Raw genomic sequence first — 17,881 nt, forward strand, 5'->3', positions numbered from 1 at the left:
AACCCGTTACAGGAGCCCAGTGCTGTACCCTCTGACTGGCAGTCCCCAGTGTAACCCCAAACTTGGAGGCAGCCCAGTTTTATGTTTCTGTCTTATCTGCTGCACCCAGCCAGGGAGCCCTCTGGGCCAGCAGGATAACTCGTGTGCCTGGGGACCCTCCCACCTGCAGCACTGCTGCCAGCTCCCCTTCCCCACTCCTGCACAGCTGTTTATCTGGGACAGCTGGAGCTTTTCAATGGGAATGGTCACCTCCAGCTCCTCCTTTCAAGACTGCCTGCACAGCCTTTGGGTGTGCCATGATCTGCAGGGTATCCACACAGCTTTTTGAAGCCACCAAGGTGCAAAACAGCTAATGATTAAACCTGCTTTCTCCGTTTTACTGCTGGAGAAATGCTTCTGTGGCAAACACCGAGGAGAGTACAATGCTCCTTCCACATCAAAAGAGTATGCAGACCCCCAAGGTAAATACTGGCCTGCATTGAGCACACTTATTTCTCTGCTGCTATCTATTTACCCTGATGGTTTCAGTGAACAGAGTTCCTCAGCCCTCTAAAGAGTTCTCAGCACAGTGGTCAAACAAACAACGTAATTTTCTGGGTTTTATTTGCTCCAGTAAAAAAAAAAAAAGCAACAACAGTGTGACTGAAAAATACAAAGGAAATGGAGCAGACAGTCAAGAAGGAACAAAGACACTAACAGGAAAAAGAAAATCAAAAGCAAGTAATTGGCAGGGTTAGAATTCGTTATTTCTGTTAATTCCAAAGTTCTTGCTTCCTTCTGCCAGCCTCATTTGATTTCTGGGCAACAGGGGCAGTTTCTATGGGTTTCCCTTTAGTTAAAATGATTTGTTTGTAAGACGTATTATTTGTAATCAACATAAGGGTATCACTTTGTAAAAACATTTTTCTTCAGGAAGTAATAAAACACTTGCTCAGTTTAAAGTGCGTCCTCAAGTGTTTTTTGCTGGATGGGTGTTATATCCATGTGGCTTTACTCCACTGAATCATCCCGAGAGAGAGTACGAATGAGGGATCGTGGAGAAAGAGATTTGGAAACAAATAAATACTCTAAATCAAAAGGACAGGACTTTATGCACAGCCCAGGCCACAATAGCATCAATGGCTCCCACAGGGCCAGAATTCCTCCTGCATTTACCATCCAAGGACAAAACCCAATAATCATGCCCTCACTTTTCCTACTGCAGCAGTTTTCCTTGGTAGTTTGCAAACCTCAGTTCATCAGTGTCTGAGACGTGGCAGATGTCTCCCAGAGCCGTGGAGCCCCCACACTGTCATTATTCTGGTGTCACTCATGCCTCAAACTTAAAGGACTTACCAGCAGGGGATGGGGGAAATGCATTTGTCAACAGCTTTTGCTACAATAGTTCTTAGTAGGATTTCTATTTTGTGAAAAAGAACAGGTTTTCTTAGGCATTACCCATCCTTTGCAGATGCTTTAAGGGGGATGAAAGAAAATTTACAAAAATCTCGAGGCCATGTTCTGAAATCATTGCTCAAAGGCTGATCATTAGGAGCTGTGGCTTTGATATAACTTTAAACCCTGACCCAGAGATTCTCACATCAGGGACTCCTGTCCAAATTGTGTGCTGTCTTCTTGAAATCTATCCAGCAGTGATGGAAAGGTTTCAGGTTGTGGGGGAGCCATCTCATTCCTCAGTATCTCAGCCCTGCAGTCTGGCTATCTCCTGGCTGCCGGTGTCTTCTGGCAAGAGCAGCCCTAATCACTCAGGTCCATGCACTGGAAATGTTTCAGAAGTAGATAAATAAAATATTAATGAGGATCAATATAAGAGAAAATCCAGAAATAATACACTGCAAAGAGGTGACCTTAATAAACAGCTAAAAGGGTCAATGGACTTTTTATTATGATGTCAAGCACAATTTTTTATAAATAATAAAATTAGAAGGTTGGATGTTGCCACAGAGACATTTTCAGTTTACCTTGTGGCATGTGTTGGTGTGTTGAGAGGGACACAACAGCTGTGCAAAGACAACATATCAGCATGGGGTTGTTTCTTCTAGCTACATGCTTAAAACATACCAAAAACTCACTGCCAGGAATGCAAGTCCTAAATAGGAATTTTTTTAGAATAACTCCCAGGCTGAGAAATGTCTAGTACACGCATTTATTTAATTGTATATTATATTATATTACATATTATATTATATTTTTACATTAAAGACATGTATCTATTAGACATTATATTTTGTATTTTAATATTTGCATGTATATGTCCTGTATTTATACACAAAATTTAGTATCATGTATTATATGTTATGTTTCATGTTTATTTCATGCATTTGTTATTACTTATTACTTGCCAAGGACAGGAAGGGACCTCACTGCTAATCGTGGGTGTTAATGCAGTTGGGGACATGTCCCGTTCCTCAGCACTGCTGGGGCTGGCACAGCACAGGAGGATTTACAGCATGGTAAGGAGTCCTGGCATTAAAGAAGTGAGCAGCTCCTACTGTTCCAGGCTGAGTCACCAGGGAGAATGAGCCTGTAAATGGGGGAAGACGATCATTGTTCTGTTTAGTTACTAACAAGGAGAGTAGGAGACAATTCTGTGTTTGCATACAGTGAAAGCTGTCCTCACCACTGCAAAGACTCGATTTTATTCAGTGCTTTTTTTCAATGCTTCTGATTTTCTGTAAGAGAAAAATTGGTGACTCTACTATAAGTTCAGTAAAAAATATTCATTTGCAGCCCGATACTGTGGGATACCGGATTAGGAATGAAGTTGGCAGCATATTTAGTAATACATGCTTTTATAATAATAACAGTAATAAATCCATGCAAAACATGCACAGTTTTTCTCCAACTTTATACCACTTGTTTACATACAGTGTATCTTATCCACTACTAACTAGGAAGAGCTAAATAGCATTATTCAGTATGTATTTAGATATTTCACTACAGCATAGTAATTTCTTCAATCTCACTTTCTAAAGGTGAGGGCTTTGAGGGGTGGAGGGAGGTGGCTCTTTTTTGGCTGGTTTTGTTTGTTTGGTTGGTTTTGAGGGCTTTGGTTGGGATGCTTTGGGGTTTTTTTGAGAAAGTCGTGAGTTTCCCCAAGATGAAAATGTGGAGATAAAGCTGGATAAGGGATGCAGGAGCAGGACCTGCCTTTAGAATCAATTTCCATTTCTGACAGCGAGTCTTGCAGGCAACCGAGGCAATGTAAATATGGCAGGCCATGTGTAAATGCTGCAAACCACGGCAATAATGCTGAGCTTAGAACTGACCTAGGTGACAAGTGCTATTTCACTTCCAGGAAAGTGGCTTTGAAGATGGAACACAAATTGGAAAAAAAAATAAAAAACAAAAAAGCAAGTGACCAACAGAGCATCTGCAGCATCATCAGCAGGAGCAGTGACTCTCCCGAGTGGTTTTGTGCCTCTCCTCTCCTCTCCTCTCCTCTCCTCTCCTCTCCTCTCCTCTCCTCTCCTCTCCTCTCCTCTCCTCTCCTCTCCTCTCCTCTCCTCTCCTCTCCCCACCCCTGGGCTCCCACCAGTCTCTCCCTGGGACTCTGCGGGGTCACCGGGGCCGTGGAGCATCCAGAGTGCACTCAGGACTTCTAGGATGCCCTGGGGGAGCAGGGATTCCATTATGTTTTCAGTCGCGGAAGGATTTGGGCTGTTCTACTCCCTTTTTCAGCCTTGGCCTATGGTATTTGATATCTTGGCCAATACAGGTGTAGGGGCTAAGGGGATTAAGGCAGGGTTTTCCTTACTCAGCTGTCCTCTTCCAGCACCAGAGACTTTCTTTCACAACCCAAACTACGTAAACAAGAGTCAGGTGCTGGTGAGAAGGCAGTGGGTGTGCCTTGTGATACCAGTGCAGCCCTCACATCCCCAGGGACGCCTGAACAAAGGACGGTCTGAGAGGGAGCAGCATCCACTTGATGAGCTCTGCCTGTGTCCTGCAGGAAAGCTGAAGTACATCCCTCCGGAGTGGATCTGCTTCCATTGCCAGCATGGCCATTTGGGGATGATCCAGTGCCCGGACGTGCTGCTCTACCACACAGTCTGTGGGGACCTTCCTGTCAGCAGCGAGGACATCATCCAGGGCTGGCTGTTCTTCACACCATGGGAGTCCCAGGGTGGGCACCTGGCTTCATGGCACACAGCAAATAACAGGGTTGGGAGGGTGCAAGGTGGCACACGAGCATCCCATTCTTGTATCTCTATAGAAGGTAACACATATCCCTCTATCCTGCTCTTCTCCAAAATACAGAATAGATTAGGATATTTGGGTGCAGCTCTGAGCAACCTCAGTGTGGCCTGAGCACTGGGGGCGCTGGGGACACTGGGAGAGGGTGGACAATTTTCTTCCACTGATCAGCAGTTTCTGTCTTTTCTCCATCTCCCTGGAGTGCCATCACCTCACCACATCAAAACATCATCACTCAGCCTGTGAGTTTGAAGGAAGGGGGGTTAGGAGAAAACACTTTTTATGAGGATGAAACACTTTATTCATGGTCAAGAATAAACTTTATACTTTTGGTCTCCTTCCTCCAAGGCAATCTTTTTGTGTCCTTGCTCACCAGCTTTATTGTAGTTAGGAGGGGGTTAGGCAACCCTAAGAATGGAACAACAGCCCCTGCTTCAAACTGCAGCAGCCACTTCAGTGCCCCTGAGCTGCCACCTAGGCACACGTGTGAATGTGAAAAGCAAGTGTGTTGCAGGGACAGAGGTCTCACCCTATGAAAGCTGGGAGGAAATCAGAAGTGGCAAAATGCCATTTCAACTCAACCCCTGGCCAAATTGTTTATCTTCCACCTGTAGCCCCTGCAAAATGGCCAGGCAGAGCTAGACTCTAGCAAGGTTCAGTTTGGAGTGCTTTGGTGTGCCCTGGCATGAAAGTGATCAAATAAACTATAATGTGTGTTGATCTGAAAATGGATATTGAAGGAAGGAGGGGATTCGTGGGAGACAGAGAAGTCTCTTCTCGCCTCTCCTTTCTATTCCCAGGAGCCACTGATGAAGAGAAATGCCTACCCTGGGTTTACACCTGACACCTCCCCATGCAACTCGTGTCTGATCCATTCTGTGGACGTCATTAGCTAAACTAAGAGGAGTCCCAATATCAGTCAACACAGACCACAAAGAGATGAACCCTGTGAAGTGATCAGAAGAAGATTATAAATTGTACTTCATGGGGAGAATTTGAGACTTGTATCTTTCAGGAGTTTATAATTTACTCTAGCAAACCACAAAACAATAAATATAGGCAATGGATCTTAAATGAAAAAACAGGAGGCGTGAGAGCACAGGGATCAGTAAACCACAGGCCCTGGACCACAGGGATACCCTGTAAGCCATAAACTCCTGGCAATCTATGGCAAACACTGAAGGCTGAACCATCAGCCCTAAGCAATTACCAGTAAAGCTGGGTGGAAACCTGGAAATGCTGCTACTGGTGTTTTACAACTTATTTTGGAGGTGGAGAACATGACAGAGAACAGTCAGTTCTGGCTGTCAGATAGTGGTTTTGAGAAATTTTATGTACTATTACACCTAGACTTTATTAACACCCTGTGTGGGGAGTACTGGATCTCTGGCACAGCATCAGCTCCACGGATGGCACCGAGGTCCCCCCAAATATTTTCCACATTCCTTTGCTGGAATGGGTGATAAGCAACAGCCAGAAGTCTTCTGCAGCTGGAGAAATGCAGATTTACCACCATGGAGAAGACCTTTCTGGAGTGCTGGGGCCACACTTGACACAGGGACCCAAAGAGACAGAGACTCAGAAGTGGAATCTCCCACTTCTACAAAAAAGCTTGATGGTCCTCTATATTTATGTCTGATTTTCATCAATTTTTTTATCTGCCCAGCTGGCTACCATTTTTACAGTGTTTAAGTGCTGTCCAACTGGCTGCAGAGGCGACAGGGCCTGACTGCTGAAAGTCAGGAGACTGGTCTGTATTTTTCAAAGATGATGCAACTTCACCTCCAGGCAATCCTTGATGTTCTTATGCACATAAAACATCTGCAGTTTCAGAGGTGCTGACAACTAATCATATTAATAGAATTCCTGACATCTGTATTAAACATTAATTAATTTCTCTCACACCATTCCACAGTGTACACCATTATTATCATCCTGTAAGGCTTAAGCTGTACCATATGCATATGTACATACTTCCCTTCCCTAAGACATTAGTAAATCCATCAGCATGATGATGGAAGACAATATTTAGGAAGCACTACATAAGCAGTCACCATTCCCATGAATGTTGTATTTGTGAATATTCTATTTCCCAAATATGTTTGAAAATTGCATCCTGAGTGTGATTCCAATGCTACTACACACATTCTATTGGAAAAAAACAATTAAGCCCTTGTAGGGAAATGTGGATTTTGGGATTCCAAAGCAAAAATCCTGAGGGAGAAACACGACCATGTGCAGGATGCCTTTCACTATGTTTAACACATACTGGTAGGAAGTTCTTATTTCAAAAACCTCAAGAAATACTGCATTTATCATATTAGAGTTACAATACTTCAGGAAGAAGACACTGTAAGTAAGGCAGTTAAACAGCTTAATGCTACAGTTGTAACCTAAGCTGTTCTCATTTATTACTGCCATTGTGATTGATACAGTTTGCACTCTGTAGCATTTCGAATTCATAACAGTTTAGTTGTTAACCGGGACTTTGATTCCGTTATTTTTATAATGCATGCACAAAAGATGCAAAATGGCAAATTGGAGATAATTATAATTAATTGCACCAGCAAGTACCAAAGCATCGTAGCCAAAGAAAGTCAGCATCTTGCAGCAATGTGCTTAGAACAAAACAGGTAAAACTAAATGTAAATAAGATACTAGATTTTGGATGAATGTATAATAGAGGAAGTTTTATAAATGACAAGGCAACAGTGCCATCTTGAGGTCACTAAAGAATTAAAAGAGGAAAGCCACAGACAGTGCTCTCTCTCAAGGCATTGTACTTTTAAATGCAGAAATGTGCATTCCAAGAGGAAAAAAAATACTCTTAAGCCATTTTCTTACCTTTGGTCATGTTAAAAGAAAAGCATTTGTAAACACCAGCCTTTTCACAAGATTATTAGAGGGATGGAGCCTCTCCCTTATGAGGAAAGGTTAAGAGAGTTGGAGTTGCTCAGCCTGAAGAAGGCTTTGGGGTGACCTAACTGTGGCCTTCCAGAACCTGGACGGAGCCTACAAGAACGATGACAGTCTGTTTACAACAGCACGCTGTGACAAGACAAGGGGGCGTGGCTTTTAACAGAAAGAGGTTAGGTTTAGATCAGATTCCAGGAAGTTTTTGCTGTGAGGGTGGTGAGACACTGGAACAGGATGCCCAGAGAAGTTGTGGGTGTTTCCTGGATGGTACCTGGCAGTGTTCAGAGACCAGGCTGGATGGAGCTCTGAGTAGCCTGGTCTAGTGAAGTGTCCCTGTCCATAGCAGTGAGGGTGGAACCAGGTGATTCATAAGGTCCATTCCAACCCAAACCATTCTGTGACTCTATGAATATGATCTTTAATGAATCGGTATTAATTTATTTTCTTGGCTGCTTGTTTTCCTCCTTTCCCTAATACCTGAATTTTACAGACAAAACATTCTTGAATCGTTTGTATTTTTTTCTGACTGTACTAACACCACTGTGTATCTTACCTTTTAATGTTTTATGGGTTAGGACATGAAGATCCACATGAAGCCCAGAACTGCACTGCAGTGCAGTGATTGAGGCACAGAACAGAAAAACCTGAGTGTGCAAACATGATGACAAAGCAGGGATCTCCATTCCACATATGTGTGAGAAGATTCAGAAATATGAAAGAATGCAGAGGAAAGCTGCACTGATCCACATGGCACATTCCCACCACACCTAGTGCTGGGGAATGACCACCAAAATGTTGGCAGTTTTAGATTAGCAAGCAAAATAGTAATATCTAATTCTTTTAAGCAAAGGTTGTGGTGAAAACAGCAACCACTCCAGAAGCAAATGTTAAGTTCTGCTCGGTTGTTAAGAATCTGCTAGAGCAGATCTGTTGTTGGGTTACACAACAGATCTTTATCTGCAAACCACAGAATCATTTGGGTTAGAAGAGACCCTTAGGATGATCTAGTATGTCAAATTAAATTGATGTTTCAAAGAAGATTGTCTCTTATGAAGTAAAAACCATCTAGACTATATCCTCAGATAACATTCATAGTCCAATAAGCAAACAAATGTTTTGAAAACACGTGGTTTTCTAAGTATGCACATTTTATGTCATTTTAATCCAGAGGAAAAAAAGTCTATATAAAACAACTGCCAGACACTACAGGTTCAAAGAATATTTTAAAATTCACGAGTCTGAGTGCATGAAACTTACACCACCTTAAGTAAGCAACTCCTACCCCAGCAGAGAATTGTTAAGGGTTAGATGTAGGTACCTCCTAAGCTTCAAGAAAATATGGACTTACTATTTAAAGGACAGCTGCCCTGCCCCAAAGCACAGATGCTAATATGATGGATGGTGTCCCATCCTGGCCAGCAGTCTCAGGGGCTCAGTTTATGATACATTTCAAGGCAAGGCAAAGAAGGTGTTATTTCAAATGCCATGTCCTGACGCAGGCCTTGTAGGAGGATGGACAAGTGATTCAGCTGCTCAGGCAGAAAGGAATATAAACTCAGAAATTATGTTATTCTGACCCATCCCACTCAGTAGTCAAAATATAACATTAAAAGTAACCTGCTTTGATAGGGCACTTACTTAGAAAGAAGAGATGCATAAAATCTTTGTGCTATTTTGTTAAAAAAAATATTTACGAGGGCAGAAAAGAAGGCACTGTTTTCCCACATAGACAGAATATAAACACTTCATTTATCAATAATGGTGCATTACATACAGCATCATTTTAACCTACAGACTGTGAATCTGTACATTTTTCACCTGAGAAGTTTCTCATATCAGATTTTAAACAAATAATTTGTATATATTCATTCTTTATATTTTCGGAAGAGTGAATATGGTAAACAGGAGGACCAAAATATTTTTCTTTAAAAATACAATTAATTCAATTTGTTTTATTTGGTATCAAAAGTACCTATTTTCATAATATAGCATCTTATGCATTTATCATAAACTATCTGTCATAAACTAAGAGTCTGTACAACTGTTAAAATAATTTTTCAGTATGTTCTAGCTTAAGAGAAGGAGGCACAAGTATCTGCCTATACATTTAATCTTTTCAAAGATAAATACATCTGTTACAGTTTCAGCGCATGCCCAGGATTTGTCTGCTCTTTAGTTGATAGTTTTTTTCCAGTTCAGCCAGTGCTTGAGCCCGTAGATTTGCAGCATATAGACGGCTTTTGAGATCAGAGTTTTTCCCTTTGGGAAGGAAATAGTTTTCCATATTATGAGGAGGCACAGCTTTCTCTTCACTTCCATCAAGGAGTGAGTTCTTCTTGGTTGTAGAAAGGGGAAGCGGGAGTGCGTTATCTTAAGAAATCAAAAAGTACTGCATTAGTGCATCTTCCAGCATTTATTGCTTTTAACCCCAGTGCCCATTTTGTTGTCTACCCATGGCTTTAAGTGACCTAATTAAATGCATCTCTGTTAATAGCAACAACTCCTTTCTATTTTTTGAGAAAAAAACTGAAAACAAGCATTTTAAATGATGGTGGTTAATATATATACGCCAGAGTAGTTTTTAGGGTGCACCTCCCAATACCTAAGGAAAGATTAGTTGGTTAAGGCATGATATTTCTTCTGAAGGACAAGAATTAAACAGTGATATAAGCCAGTTCCAAAAGAAAATGCAGAATGAATTTTCAGCTTTTTAATTTTTTTTCAGCTACTGAAAGAAACCTTGTCTTTGCTTCACAATAGGGGCAGAGAACCTGTCCAGTGGTCTTTGTATTTTACCCATATTGTTCCAACTCTATCCTCATATTAAGCCACTAAGGTACAAATAAGGCTCTGACAGGATGAGTAATGAGTGTAGGTAAATTAAAAATTAACAAGCTATTTTCACTGCAGCCTCCAGAACAGGAATTTTCATAGTGTATCCTATAGCATGCCACTATCAAAAGGCAGCTAATAACAAGAGTAGAATAACTGCCATCAAAAGCTACTGCAACAGCTGAGCTGCCTTGCATAAGAGCCAACCTCACAAGGCCCAACTTAAGGTGTGATTTTTATTTAATCAAAGGTCCAACTACGCTAATCTTAACACTGAAGACTTAATTGTCAATTTATGAGGCTACAGCAAGAATGCAAGAAACACAAAAAGAGCAAGAAGGAATTTAAAAAGCCAGCAAATATTTCAGCATTTTTTAGCTTCATTAGTGCAAGTCAGATCTGGTTTAGCATTAAATAGTTCACTAAGAATCAGAAAATCCCTGCAACAATAGGGCGGTGTCTAGGACACTGTCTTAAAAACCAGGAGTTTTGGTATTCCATTTTACTGTCAAGTGAACCACATAATGGACTTCTAGGAGAAGTTAGGGATCTAAGACATGTGTGAGACGCAACTGAGTTGTGAAAAATACAGCAATATTTGAGCAACTGAAAATACAAACAAGCAATCTTGGCACCACTACTAGAGAAAAACTTAGTCCATTTGTATGAGAACAGGCATAATTTTAGAAACAGTGTTACAAGAGCACCACTGAATGAAATGGAAGAGCAGGAAATCATATGCTCTATAGCTATTGCAAGATTTGATCAGTTTTGTAATAACTATGTTCACTTTGCTGCATGATTAACTTGAGGTATTAACCACCCAAACTTGTTTCACCTATCCTCAAAAATTAATATGCCTGGTCAAGTCAAAATAACATGTAAAGGGGTGGGAAATGCAGAAGAGAACAGAAGTAAGAGCTGAAGCTCATTTGCCTTCAGTCATCCAGTTTTAGATGCGACATCAGAAAGCCAAAAGCAAGTTTATTCTCAAATTCTTTAATGCGTCAATGTCAGACAAGATGTTGAGAGACGGGTGGAATTCTCAAAGTTGACAGAAACCTTAGAAACAGCTCAAGGAGCCCTCACTGTCTAGGGGCATTTAAACTTGTGTCCTTTCCTGCTCTGATAGGCATTTCTTGGAAAAGAAAAAAAAGCTAATTCAGTTTTATTAGCTTTGGAGGCAGTGACATGCTTATCTTGCTCTATCAGACCCAAAACTAAATGAAGAGTGTTAAAAGTGCATGTTAAAGAATGTTCACGCCTTTGCTCCAGAGTACTACTTCTGACCCAGCCCTTCACTATTCCTACCACTATTTAAAAAGGCATTTAGATACTTGAATATTATTTTCAATAATAAAAGATAGGAACAATTAACAGATAATACCCTTACGATAGCAAAGATACCAATCAAGGGCAAAGTGAGTATAAAATACTATTGTAAAACAGATTGGATGAGAGGCAGTCAGGAAGTATTTTAGTACATTTTCAAATACTAGTTTTTCTTTCTATAATAGCAGTGTATATTTTTCATAGTTTATATAATGCAGCCACCAGTCACAGCTGGGTCCCTTGCAACAAATAATATTTCCCATGTTGAAACTTTTGGAAGTTTAATGAAAGCTGAATTTATTAGACGTGTGCAATTTTATTAAAATTAACTAAATCAAAGGTCTGTAAAAAGACATCCATACATAAAGTAAGCGCAGGTCTGAGAAAGGTTTGGGTTACAAGGAGGCACTTCCCTTAGCTCACCACAAGAGCCTAATTTCCCAGACAGTACAAGACTGCAGTGCAAACAGCGCTAACTCAGACTTAAGGTTGAGCATCACTCATTAAGTCCTTTTGCCAAGCAGAAAATCAAAAGTCTCTTCTCAACCATGCAGCCATAACTGGGCTTTGCCTTGCCCCAAGGGGACTGTGCCAAGCACGCTGAGCACCAGGGGCTTTCTTCTGGTCACAACAGCCTACATAGACCTGTGCAAGTGCCTTCCTGACTATTTGCATACCTGGTCCTTCCGCACATGTTACCTCCTGCTGCTGCTTGCGGGGATTGCACCTCTTCAGCAGGCTTTCAGCTCTGGTTTGGGAAGAGAAGTTTAAGCTTTTTGTTCTAAGGCTGTAGAGTTTCTAATATTTATTATTATAGGTTAGTAAGATACCTAGCAAGTTTGTCCTCTGCCAGTCTCTCCCGAATACAGAGTTCCCGCTCTCTCTCTGGAAGTAGAAATATGGTTGTATGCAGTGTGAACACGTAAGTGTTAGAGTGATTGTGCATGGTGGGCTTCTCTTACAGAGCAAGACAGCAGTAACAGCCAGTCAGATGCACCCACACTTCTGATTCTACGGCTCTAAACAAAGGTAACTGCTGTGTAGATACACCTGTATCACTGCACTAATAAAGCACTGACAAGCACTCTAAAACGCCCAGCATGCTTCTGTCCCAAACTCTGATGTGTCTGCAACAAAGAGATAGCAACTTTCTATTCTGCACATTAACTCGTGGCACGCATGACACCAGATTTAAATAGTTATATACCAGATATTATAATCCAGCTATGCCTAAACACCCTGCTTACAACATTAGCAGCTGTTATTCAGGCTCAGATAAAAAAAAAATATACATGGTTAAAAACTGTATTGCAGAGCCTACTGCATATGCAGAAAGTTATTTTATGTAGGCAGGAAATACCAACACCTGAGGACCAGCCACCCCTAGACTCACAGATAGGCGACCTGTGGAGTGCAGCTTTTATAAAAGCAGTTGACACCTCACTCAAAGATTTCTTTTTTTTTCCTCCAATATCAGGCTAGTTTTAGGTTACATGCTAGTATAGGCACTGTTTACTTACACAGTAGGTGAAAAGCAACCTACACGGCACAGTGCAGACCATATGTTTCTGTATACTTTCCTAACTGCCACTCATGTTTAATAATCTTCACAAACCAGACTTCCATACCTAAATTGCCAGTTTCATCTTAGTAACTTTGAACAGAAGCTAGTACAGTGGCGTAAGCCCCGAGCTTTCTTGGTTTGGACTTTGGATACAATTCTAATGGTGAATGCATGACTATGGTATCCTAGTGCATTAAAATGAGGGTTGTGAAAACTGCCTACATTTTCTTCCTTCAACTGAATCAGAATCCCATTGCCACCCCCTTCCCAAAATGGAATAGCATACGCTCCAGACGTTGCTCTCTCTCTTTAATGGCTTGCTCTCGCTCCTGTAATTGTTGCTCCTTCCGTTTCAGCTCATTCATTGCAGCTTCTGAGTATTGCACCCTTTCTGGCTCCCATGGTCTCACACCTCTTCTATCAAGATTCTGCTTTTGTTCTTCTGTCACCACGGCTTCTATCAAGGGGTGCTGCAGAATATCTTCAACAGAAGGTCGGCAGTAATCCTAAAGGAAAGACATTACCAAGGGGTTGTAAGAAGGAACATTAAGGCCAGAGGTTCCCAAGCAAGAATAGCTGAGGCGCTACTAACTGAAGGAGAGATTGGAGGAAACTGGAGTTAGGAAAGAGCAGCACAACCAGATGATAAAAGCTAAGGGAAGCAGCTTCTACCAGCCTTCAGATCCAGAGCTGCAAGACTGTCTCCCAGCCCAGGGACCCTCTCTTTGCAGAGTCAGGAGGGGGTGGGTGAGCCTGTAGAGGCAGATGTCAGCAGATTCCTCAGCTAACACTCTGCTGAACAATCCATGCCTGCTGGAAGCTTGGGTGCTTATTACAGCTTTGTTGTCCCATGCCACATTCTTAACACCCCCACACCAGCTTTGGGGGAACAAGCTATATATTAGCCATATAAAGAAAACCCCAAAATGAAGACAAAACAGCCCCTTCCAGCCTCCAAACACACTGGAACCATTTTAACCCTGAAATTATAAGGCCTCAATAAGCATGCAGTCAGGAAATCCCATGTAAGCCAATTCTGGGGCAGACTTTCAGCATCCTGTGACCCTGGCATGACACTTGAAGGTGCTGCCTTTGTTTGAGGGACTCAGAGCACAACTCCTCCCTCCTTCCTCTACAAGTGACACTGCCAGTGACAAGGTGATAACCACTACTTCAGGCTGGTTTGCTTCTTAATTGAGAAGAAAAACTAGTATTTCAGTATTAGCTCAAATTTTAGGTGGAAAAATTAGTACCTGATTCTTACCTTTACATTCAGCATCTCCCTGAGAAGGTTGTTCAGCTCATCTGAGTAACGATATGGTATTCGCCTGAACCTCCCTTCCCTTATCTTTTCTGCCAGCTCCTTTTGGTTGTAAGCTGTAAATGGAGGCCTGGAGAAGAATATTTTTCTTGGATTCTTTTACTAGTTTTACAGGATTTATTTTCAGAAAAAAAGGTATCAAACTACAGAAAAACCCTGCAGTCAAGGTTTGTTTTGACTAACTAATTTCCAGACCAAGAGAGAAATAAAAATCTAGGACTAGTCTCTGAAACCTTCAAGCTTTCATCTATACAAAATATAACAGCACCCACATTAGCAGTCACATTTCCAAATTTGTTATCACGCTACCGTACTTACGAGAGAGCACATAATTCATACATGAGGCATCCTAGTGACCAGATGTCAGATTTTTCATTGTATGACATATAATTCATTTGCTCCTAAAGAAAGAGAACAACCTTGGGTTTATTAACAAAGACATAGTTCCACTATTGCAGGATAGCCAGCTACTTCTCAAGCTTGAAATAAACCATTACATACTAGAGCAACTTCTAATATTCCATCTTAATTAATATCCATATCTACTCTTCGTAGAAGGATTTTAACTATTTTAAATAGTTGGCAGTAAAAACAGTGTGGCAATACTACACTGTAGAAGACTATTCAGTCTGTTTCAGTCGACATTAATCTTTCCACACAAAGTGCCCTGTATCAGGGAAACAAGTAATTCTTGCTCATTTCCACTACAACTTAAAGTCCTGCCATTAGGAGGTAATTTAATAAGCTCTTTACCTTACAAGTACGAAGCATAAAAGCTCTCTAACTTTCCTGTTCCTTTTCAGGAGCAATATACTCCAACATCTCTAATGTCCCAAGAATATAACAAAACTTATACAGAGAAGAACAACTGTAACTAGAAGTTGATTGTGTGGAGAAGAAAGGAGCTGAAAATAACTGCAAAATAGCCTTGTCTCCAGACTATACACACTCTATTTAAAAAGTCACCTGTATTTAAGGCCAATAAGGTTTCAGGAAAACCTCCCAAACATTCATGGGCTCTGAGACCAACACAGCATGCCTTGGAGGGGCAAAAAGGGAAGACAATATATAAAAGGGAGATCTTACTGGAGACATGTAGTATGGAGTGCCAACAAACGTCGTGGCAAAGCTGGTGTCATGGTGCAATATCCTAGCAAGCCCAAAATCACCAAGCTTCACATTTTGTTTGCCATCTAGAAAGACATTTGCTGGTTTCAAGTCACGATGCACAGTGACTCCACCATCGCTCCGTCTGTGACACTCCTTCAAGGCCAATGTTAATTGAGTCAACACCCGGAGGACAAAGCTTTCGTCCAAGAAATGCCTGAAAAAATGAACACATTGTTTAATGGATTTTCTGAGCACAGTTTGATTAGTCACTGCTAGTTTTAGTTCCATAACTTTTTAATACTACAATCATAAAACACCACCAAAATCACCACCATCAGCAATAGGCATCTACATATTCTACTTTTTAAAATATTTTTTTTTTTAAATCACTACAAATGTTTTAGAAAACATTAAGGCTTCAACTGCAGAATCCCTGCAGCATTTCCTTCCTCGCCCAAATCATCTAACAAACATAGCATTTTCACTGCTTACAATACAAATATCAATTTGATGTTTTTGTGATGAGATCTGTCCCTTTGATCACTTAAGATAACAATATATTGTCACCTGTTAATGATGAGCAACATACAGTAACAGCCAAAAGAAGGCTCATTTTTAATACAAACTTCCTTAAATGAAAACACTGATGCTGGCGGGCAGCTGCAGAACTGTTTCAGACTATCCACACAAAGTAAAAGAGGTGGCTCATGTACCTGTTTGACCTAAGACTGTGAAAAGTAACTCTATCAACCTGATGTCTATCCAAGCTATATATATACATGCAGATAAAAAAGCTTCTCACATTGCCTTCAGAAGCACTCCTCCCTTCCACACCTTTTGGTGTGCTCATAAAACACAGGGTCCCAGGAGTTTTACTCATGAGGAAGGCCAGAACCCACAGACCAAGCTGCCTGTCAAAACGAGCTGTGACCTCCTAGTTCATTTTCTCAACCCCATTCATAGCCAGAAACCCCTCAACAGCTTCTGCCTCACAGGAGAGCTCTGGATTTCTCACTGCTTCAGCATCAACATGCAATCCGGTGATGCATTCAACAGCACAGTTTCCACTGCTGTTGCAACTTTGTACAAAACCTTCCACATTCGAGAAGAGCTGTTGGGTCCAAACGGTTAAATCCAAAACTGCTCAGAAGTTACAAAGTAAGTTTCCCTTCCCTCCGGACCGCCCGAGGCTCGTGCAGGACATTCCAAAGGCGTCACAAGCGCCCTTCACGTGCCTTTCCTTGGCGCACTTGGCGATCAGGCTGGCCAGGTCTCCCCCATCGCAGTACTCCATGACGATGTACAGGGTGGTGCTGCTCCTGTCGATGATGCGATCGTAGTAGCGCACGATGTTCGGGTGCCGCAGCTCCCTCAGCAAGTTCACCTCCGACACGAGCATCTGCTTCTCCGACTCCGTCATCGCGCCGTAGTCCAGCTCCTTCCATACCAAGATCTGCGGAGGCAGAAACACCCTGGGGAGTGACTGGGGCGGCGAAGGGGGAAGAGGGGCTGCCGGATCCGCTCGCTCGCGTGTCGCGGACAGCCGCCAGCACCTCGCAGGGACACGCGGCGGCAGCAAAGCCGCGCTGCCCCCGCCTCTCCTTCTCCCTCCTCACCTTGCCGTCGGCCTTGCGGCGCACCTTGCGGCACTTCCCGTAGGAGCCGGCGCCGATGGTGAGCAGCACCTCGTAGTCGTCGGGGCGGCCGGGCATGGTAGGCAGCGCACGGACCCCGCCGGGCCGCGCCGGGCCCCGCGCTCGTGCCGCGCCGTTCAAACGCACCGCCCCGCCCGCCCATTGGCCCCGCCGCCCGCGCGCCCCGCCCGCCCATTGGCTGCGCCGCTGTAAACAGCGCCCGCGAGGCCTGGCGGGTACGGCCGTTATCGCTGGGGGCGGGGCCCCCGCTTATCGCGAGACCGCCCCGGGGTGAGGGAGGCACCGCCCGCAGCTCTTCAACCCTTGACTTACCTTCCTTTTCCCCGCCGCTTCCCCTTTTCCGTCCCTTCTTCCTGGTTCGACAAATCACCGGGCCTGCAGGGATCAATAAGTTACATATGTATAGCTCCTCAGAAAGGGGCGGCTTTTCTCCCCCCATTAAATGTAACAGTAAGTCGTCGCCTTTCCTGAAATGCTTTCGTCTATTGGGTAGGTGATGAGAGAAAATCGGAACGTCTTAGCAGAGTTCTTTACTATTCAGAAACGCTAAAATAAAAATTAACCTGTTTAAAAGAATGTAGATCTAGTCTGGATTTATTGCACTCTAGAACTTCTTTCATGAGGGCAAGAGGAGGGGCAGGCGCTGATCTCTGCTCTGTGGTGACAATGGCAGGACTGAGGGAATGGCCTGAAGCTGTGTCAGGGTGGATATTAGGAAAAGGTTCTTCTCCCAGAGGGTTCCAGTTGGGCACTGGAACAGCTCCCCAGGGCAGTGGTCACAGCACCAGCCTGGCAGAGCTCCAGAAGCTTTTGGATACTGCTCAGAAACACAGAGTGTGAAATTTGGGGTGTCCTGTGCAGGATGATCCTTGTGGGTCCCCTCCAACTCAGCATGTTCTGTGAAAATTGTCCTTTAAAACCAGTGCAGAAAATTTCTTGTAATCCTAAAAAAAC

The 17,881-nt window shown here is 42.7% G+C and overlaps 2 protein-coding genes across 5 annotated transcripts; one reads left to right on the forward strand and one right to left on the reverse strand.

Moving 5' to 3' along the window:
• The first annotated feature begins 237 nt into the window (after positions 1–237).
• Positions 238–4,493, forward strand: LOC134042159 (serine/threonine-protein kinase pim-1-like). 3 transcript variants are annotated; one of them, XR_009933037.1, is made up of 2 exons: positions 238–461; positions 3,883–4,245. XR_009933037.1 is itself a non-coding variant. In XM_062489276.1 (2 exons), exons 1-2 carry the CDS (start codon positions 353–355, stop codon positions 4,309–4,311), a joined length of 645 nt encoding a protein of 214 aa, XP_062345260.1. In that variant the 5' UTR covers positions 238–352; the 3' UTR covers positions 4,312–4,493. The 3 variants fall into 3 exon arrangements, 2 of the variants coding, with proteins under 2 accessions (XP_062345260.1, XP_062345261.1); XM_062489276.1 differs by having other exon boundaries at positions 3,776–4,493; XM_062489277.1 differs by having other exon boundaries at positions 3,953–4,493.
• A 4,350-nt stretch (positions 4,494–8,843) lies between these two features.
• NEK2 (NIMA related kinase 2) lies at positions 8,844–17,043 on the reverse strand. Of its 2 annotated transcripts, XM_062490421.1 has the most exons (11): positions 16,889–17,043; positions 16,508–16,725; positions 15,249–15,486; positions 14,481–14,563; positions 14,106–14,232; positions 13,128–13,347; positions 12,108–12,162; positions 11,955–12,025; positions 11,054–11,083; positions 9,840–9,857; positions 8,844–9,483 (listed from the first exon to the last, which is right to left on the reverse strand). In XM_062490421.1, the coding sequence occupies exons 1-11, from the start codon at positions 16,982–16,984 to the stop codon at positions 9,257–9,259; spliced, it is 1,383 nt and encodes a 460-aa protein (XP_062346405.1). In that variant the 5' UTR covers positions 16,985–17,043; the 3' UTR covers positions 8,844–9,256. The 2 variants fall into 2 exon arrangements, with proteins under 2 accessions (XP_062346405.1, XP_062346404.1); XM_062490420.1 differs by lacking the exons at positions 9,840–9,857; positions 11,054–11,083.
• Between the last annotated feature and the right edge of the window lie 838 nt (positions 17,044–17,881).

The sequence above is a fragment of the Cinclus cinclus genome, chromosome 3 (genome assembly GCF_963662255.1).
Source record: "Cinclus cinclus chromosome 3, bCinCin1.1, whole genome shotgun sequence".
NCBI lineage: Eukaryota > Metazoa > Chordata > Aves > Passeriformes > Cinclidae > Cinclus > Cinclus cinclus.